The sequence below is a fragment of the Leopardus geoffroyi genome, chromosome D1, assembly GCF_018350155.1.
Source record: "Leopardus geoffroyi isolate Oge1 chromosome D1, O.geoffroyi_Oge1_pat1.0, whole genome shotgun sequence".
Classification (NCBI taxonomy): domain Eukaryota; kingdom Metazoa; phylum Chordata; class Mammalia; order Carnivora; family Felidae; genus Leopardus; species Leopardus geoffroyi.
The window spans coordinates 35,638,870-35,646,190 of NC_059329.1; the positions used below are offsets into that span (position 1 = coordinate 35,638,870).

Here is a 7,321-nt window from a genome sequence, read left to right on the forward strand (position 1 = left end):
ACACACACACACACACACACACGAGGCAAAAACAATGCTATACATTTTAAATAAAAACAAGTTTTATTCTTTTGCATGCCAATGGTAGTTAAGAACAGAGATTTGGAGATACTCACTTGAGTGTTAACTTTAGTTCTACTTTCTACCTATGTATTCTTGGGCCATTTATTCAACCTCTCTATATTTCTGCTCTAACATGGGTATAATACTCCAGAGAGTAACACTACATAGTGATGTTATTGTGTCCTTTTACAGGTCCATGGCTGGGGGCTCATGATATGCTTATATTAACTTTGATTACTCACATAAAAAAGATTCTAGTTTCTCTACTGTATTTCTATCATTTTATTTACTCTTGCAACTAATTAGCAATCTGTTGGGAGACACTTGGAACCATGCAAATATCCTTTTCCCCCTGACTCAGCCCCTTTATCAGTCTCTGAAAGCATTACATTTTTTAATAATATACATATTTATATAAGTGCCTTTCTTTTCTTTCTTTTTTTAAAAAGGTGTTAAGCTTTTTATTGAACAGGTTACAGAAGAGGTTTACTCAAAAAGACCAAAGCCCATGTCATCATCAGACTCCTTGAATTCTTTTTTCTTTGCTTTTACTTTATTCTCAGTTGCAACAGCAGTGATGGAGGGTGCAGAAACTCCTGCTGGTGCAGCACCCACTGCTGGGGTGGGTCCACTAGCCCCTACATTGCAGATGAGACTCCTTACATTGGCATTGGCCTAGGCCTTTGCAAACAAACCCAGTCAGAAAGTTTCAACATTTACATGTGCTGTTTTGTTTTGTTTTGTTTTGTGTAATATAATTTATTGTCAAGTTAGCTAACATACAGTGTATACAGTGTGCTCTTGGTTTTGGGGGTATATTCCTGTGATTCATCACTTACATACAACACCCAGGGCTCATCCCAACAAGTGCCCTCCTCAATGTCCATCATCCATTTTGCCCTCTCCCCCAGCCCTGCCATCAACCCTCAGTTAATTCTCTGTATTTAAGAGTCTTTTATGGTTTTCCTCCCTCTCTGTTTGAAACTATTTTTTCCCCTTTCCTTCCCTCATGTCTTCTGTTAGCTTCTCAAGTTCCACATATGATTGAAAACATATGATATCTGTCTTTCTCCGACTGGCTTATTTCACTTAACCTAATACCCTCCAGTTCCATCCACATTGTTGCAGATGGAAGTATACCCACTGTTTTAATAAGGGCATTGATCTTATTCTCTGAGACCAGCACCTCCTTGTCATGCAGGATGAGTGCCAGGTAGATGCAGGCAAGCTCACAGACAGAAGCCACTAGGCAGACAGACAGAGGAGTGCTGACTGGTGTTTGTTACCAGATGAAATGAGGGCCTCACCTCAATGGGGAAGGTATAAGTGCCTTTCTTAATAGAGTAACAGAATAATAGTTATATTTAAACCTGAATAATATGCCTTACTCATTTTTGTACTTCAAGTAGGCTAATTTAGGTCCACTCCACTGGTCCATGATAGACATTCAATAAAGTATGTTTGAGAATAAATTAGCAGTTGTTCATTGGTATTAGTTAAATCAATGAAATTTAGCTTTGGTTTAATTACTTAAACCTTAATCACCGTTGATAATTGCCTTACAAGTAAAACAGCTACTACTAATATTGCTTCTATAATTTGTCATTAATAATAAATTTTATGTCACTTTTATGAGGTCATAATTATTATGGGTATAAAAAATCACTTTTACAATATTCATTATTAACATTTATTCTCTAGACTCATAGAGAGTCCATCTTTTTCACTTGCCAGCATGCTGTGCTCAAAAGCTCAGTCTCACATTGCTTCCTCCTCTCATCTCTACCATTTCAAATCCACATCTATTTCAAGACTCAGCACACATCAACTCTGCCATAAAGCCTTTATTTATGATTACAGTTCATTTTAATTTTATCCTTCTATATATTATAATGTCATATTCTGATAATAGTATGTACCAATTATATTGCCCTAATTATAATCAAATTATACAAGGAAACTTTTTCTATTTGATGGCATATTCTGAAACAAATATATCCTTTAAAAATCCCATAGTGTTTTAAAAATTATTTTATTTAGAATATGTTTTATTTAATATGATATCCTAGTCCTCAGCAAATTATCAAAAGTTTAGTATTATATTAATGTATATAGAGCATTGCAATAAATTGATTATCCAAAAATAAATTCTTTTGACATATCTTGACCAAAAAAAAAAAAGGTCTTTGCATAGTTATGGTTTATAAATAAATGATAAAGAATATTATAATTAATTAATAGTAATTATTATTTTTATTTATTTTTTAATGTTTATTTTTGAGAAAAAGAGAGAGCACAAGAAGATGAGGGGCAGAGAGAGGGAGACAGAGTCCAAAGCAGGCTCCACACTGTCAGTGCAAAGCCCAATATGGGGCTCAAACCCTTGCACTGTGAGATCATGACCCGAACCAAAGTCGGAAGCTCAACAGACTGAGCCATCCGGGTGCCCCTACTTTTATTTTTCATAACAGATAAATAAGTGATTTTTAAAAATTGTGATTCAAAAGATAGTCCCTATAGACTCAGTTAATATTTGGATTAAAATAAAATCAGATGCATTATCTTCCAATCTACCTGTGTGAATCATGTTTCCATATGTTTGTTACTTAATAGAGTTAAGTCCTGTGAACAAATTACTGGGAAAATGGAAGAGTAGGATGACCCTAAGCTCACCTCCTTCTATGGATACAACTAGATAGGTAACCCAGTGTAGGTAACCCAGAAAATGACCCAAAGCCTGGCAGAACAAACCCTATGACTAAATGTAGAGAAGAGGCCACATTAAAGAATGAAGGAAAGGATAGAAACATGGTGGGGAGCTAAACCAAACCATAGTCTGTCTGTGGGAGGGAGGTATCCACGAATGCAGGAAAGGGAGAGAAACAGACTTTCATACCAGTGAGCCTACATGTGGGAACACAAATTACCATAACATTTGGCTTTGAAAACCAAGGGGAGCTGATTTCATGAGTTCTGACAACCAGCAGGACTTAAAATCTGAAACTTTACAAATCATCAGGATCTGCTCTGGGATAGCTGGTGGGGACATAGGAAACTGAGTCCCTGCTCTTAAAAAGACACAATGGGGCGCCTGGGTGGCGCAGTCGGTTAAGCGTCCGACTTCAGCCAGGTCACGATCTCGCGGTCCGTGAGTTCGAGCCCCGCCTCAGGCTCTGGGCTGATGGCTCGGAGCCTGGAGCCTGTTTCCGATTCTGTGTCTCCCTCTCTCTCTGCCCCTCCCCCGTTCATGCTCTGTCGCTCTCTGTCCCAAAAATAAATAAAAACGTTGGAAAAAAAAATTAAAAAAATAAAGTAAAATGTTTATAAAAAAAAAAAAAGACACAACAACAAATAGCTTTCAGAGATACAACAATAGAAGCCACAGTTTGAAAAATGTCTAAGGCATACACATGAGGGAGAGTTATACTAATCTCAGAGCATGAGCTGGAAAGACAGAGATCCTTGGGAGACTCCTCCAGAAACAAGGGAGTTGGAAAATGTCATTTCCTTCCCCTGCTCCAGCATAAACACATGGGAACCTGTGGAAACCAGTGCAGCACTCATGTTTGCTATCTGACTTGCTTATACTCCCCCCCTGTTCCATGTACTATGGCAGATCTGCCCCCTCAAGTCAGACCTGCCTCGGTCCCAGTGTTGTGGGTTCCCCTGCCAAGAAGATGAGTGCAAATATTGCTAACACCATGTCTCCTGACCCACGTATTTTTCATATATATAACTTCCAACCCATCTGGACTTGGTCTTACTTGCAAGAGTGGCAGATCCCCTCTTGCAGAGGACCAGTGCACTAACCTTGCTAAAACATCCCCCTCCTGTGCATGTTGAGGATCTGCCGCCTCCAATACACTCTCAGACAGAGTCCATTCCAACCACAGCCACAAGCCTGGTAGTGTGCAAGCAGCCTGAACAGGGGCCAACACCACTTCATAGTGATTTCTGCCCCAGGAAAAGGGAAAGATAACCACATACAGAAGTCATATCGTGACCCCAGCAGTATGCAGGGGCATATAGCTGGTCAGATTACAGACCTGGACCACCTACAAAATCTTCTTAGGGGAAAACATGGAGGAAACACCCTGCAGTTTGGTACAATTTCATCTCTGGCCAATGACTGGTCTGACTCAACTCAAGCCCAAGGCAGCCTCAGACTGGTTCACTATCACCATATGATCAAACACAGCCCCATCAGGCAAAGAGACCCACTTCAGATGATTCAACTGAAGGAAAATAGCAGCTCAACAATAACAGCAGGGAAAGGCAACACATAGAGGAGACACCCTTGATGTAGCAGCTTCTGATAAATAGGGGACACTCCACTACAGTGCAATACAGGACCTCTTCTTCATAAGACCGCTACTTTCAAGAGCAATATACATAGCTGACTCTCCCAACATGAAGAAACAGACACAGAGAGTTAGACAAGATGAGGACACAGAGAAATATGTCCCAAATGAATGAACAAGACAAACTCACAGCAAGAGATGTTAGAAAAATGGAGGTAAGTGATACTCCTGATAGAGAATTTAAAGTAATAATCATTAAAGTACTCACAGAACTTGAGAAACGAGTGGAAGACATCAATGAGACCCTTAACAAAGAGAAAAAAAATGGAAGTGAAGAACATAATTAATTAGATTTTAAAAATATGGAAAAAATAGCAGACTAGAGTAAGCAAAGAATACATGAGTGACCTGGAGGACAGAATAATGGAAAGTAAGCAAGCTGAGCAGATGAAGGAAAAAAATATATATGCAAAATGAGAGTACTTAGGGAACTCAGAAATAACATAAAGTGCAATAACATTAGCATTATAGAGATCCCAGAAGAAGAAGAGAGAGAAAGGGGAGCAGAAAATTTATTTGAGAAATAATATCTGAAAACATACCAAATCTAAGGAAGAAAACAGAAATCTAGGTCCAGGAGGTAGAGAGTGCCCTCAAGAAAATCAACCCAAGGAAGCCCACACCAAGACACATAGTAATAAAAATGGTGAAAAGCAGTGATAAAGAGAGAATTTTAAAAGGGGAGAAATAAAACAGTTTCACACAGGGAAACCCCAGCAGGCTGCCAATTGATTTCTCAGCAGAAACTTTGCACATCAGAAGTTTGTGGCATGATATATTCAAAGTTCTGAAAGAAAAAAAAATATGTAGTTTAGAATACTCAATTCAAAAAGTCTGTCATTCATAATAGAAGTGGAGATAAACAGTTTCCCAGACAAACAAAAGTTAAAAGATTTACGATTAATATACCAACCCTACAATACATGTTAAAGGAGACTCTTTGAGCAGAAAGGAATGACCATAAGGAGTGAGAAAATTATGAAGCACAAAAGGAGTAAAATTATGTATATTATAAAAATCAAAGAATTCCAAAAACTGAACAATGTGAAGTATGAACTATATAACTAAATTGTGGGGTGTGGAAAGAGGAGTAAAGAATGGAAGTGATCATCAGCTTCATGTAGAACTGTTATATACATAATTTTTTTAACGTTTATTTTTGAGAGAGAGAGAGCAAGAAGGGGAGGGGCAGAGAGAGAGGGAGACACAGAATCTGAAGCAGGCTCCAGGCTCTGAGCAGTCAGCATAGAGCCCGACACAGGGCTCAAACCCATGGACCGTGAGATCATGACCTGACCCCAAGTCGGATGCCTAACCAACTGAGCTACCCAAGTGTCCCTAGAACTGCTATATACATAAGATGTTATATATAAATCTAATGGTAACCATGAATCAAATACAGTAATAGACATGCAAAAAATAAAGAGAAAGTATTCCAAGTATATTATTAAAGAAAACCAACTTATTGTGAGATAAGTAAGCAAGGGAAGAAAACAAAAACAACTATAAAACTAATATATATGTATATATATATATATATATATATATATATATGAACATATATCCATATATTATGGTAGCAGATGAAGTGTCCATTGATAGATGAATGGGGAAAAAAGAGGTATAAATATAAATATATGTATATATATGTATATAAATATATGTGTGTATATATATATATATATATATATATATATATATCACTTTTTTTTCCCCATTCATCAATGGACACTTCAGATGCTACCTTAATTTAGCTATTTAAAAAGTGTTATAATAAACATAGGGATGCACAAATATTTTCAAATTACTTTTTTTTTAATTCCTTGGGTAAACACCCAGTAATGGAACTACTGGGTCATATAGTAGTTCGATTTTTAACTTTTTGAGGAAACTCCGTAGTGTTTTTCAAAGAGGCTGCACCAGTATGCATTCCCATCCATGGTGCATGAGGGTTAGTTTTTCTTCACATCCTCACCAGCACATGTTGCTTCTTGTGTTTTTGATTTTAGCAATTCTGACAGGTACGAGGTGATACCTCATTATAGTTTTGATTTACATTTTCCTGATGCTAAGTGATGTTGAGCCTATTTACATATGTCTGTTGGCCATCTATATGTCTTTGGAGTCATGTCTTCTGCCCACTTTGTAATTGGATTTTCAGGTTTTGTTTTGTTTTGTTTTTTGATGTTGAATTGTAGAAATTCTTTATATATTTTGGATTCTAACCCTTTATCAAATATGTTATTAACAAATATCTTCTTCCATTTAGTAGGTTGTCTTTTAGTTTTGTTGATAGTTTCATTTGCTGTGTAGAAGCTTTTTATCTTGATGTATTCTAACAGTTTATTTTTGCATTTGTTTCCCTTGCCTTAGGAAACATGTCTAGAAAAATGTTGCTACAACTGATGTCATAGAAAATACTGCTCTCTTGTAGGATTTTTATGGTTGTAGGCTCATATTTGAGTATTTAATCAATTTTGAGTTTATTTTTTATATGGTGTAAGAAAGTGGTTCAGTTTCATTCTTTTGTATGTAGCTGTCCAGTTTTGCCAACACCATTTGTTGGTCTTTTTCTCATTGCATATTCTTTCCTCCTTTGTCAAAGATTAATTGACAATATAATCTTGGGTTCATTTCTGAGCTTTCTATTATGTTCTATTGGTCTATGTGTCTAGTGTGTGTGTGTGTGTGTGTGTGTGTGTGTGTGTGTGTGCCAGTACTATGCTATTTTGATTAGTACAGATTTGTAATATAACTTGAAGTTTGGAATTGTGATTCCTCCAGGTTTGCTCTTCTTTTTCAAGGTTGCTTTTGTTCTCTGGGGTCTTTTGTGGTTTCATAAAAAAATTATGGTTGTTTGTTCTAGCTCTAAAAAAATGCTGTTGGCATTTTGATAG

General features: G+C 37.0%; 1 protein-coding gene across 1 annotated transcript; it reads right to left on the bottom strand.

Moving 5' to 3' along the window:
* Nucleotides 1-514: 514 nt before the first annotated feature.
* Nucleotides 515-2,650, bottom strand: LOC123600383 (60S acidic ribosomal protein P1-like). The gene is made up of 3 exons (XM_045482454.1): nt 2,638-2,650; nt 1,244-1,308; nt 515-738 (listed from the first exon to the last, which is right to left on the bottom strand). The coding sequence occupies exons 1-3, from the start codon at nt 2,648-2,650 to the stop codon at nt 550-552; spliced, it is 267 nt and encodes an 88-aa protein (XP_045338410.1). The 3' UTR covers nt 515-549.
* Between the last annotated feature and the right edge of the window lie 4,671 nt (nt 2,651-7,321).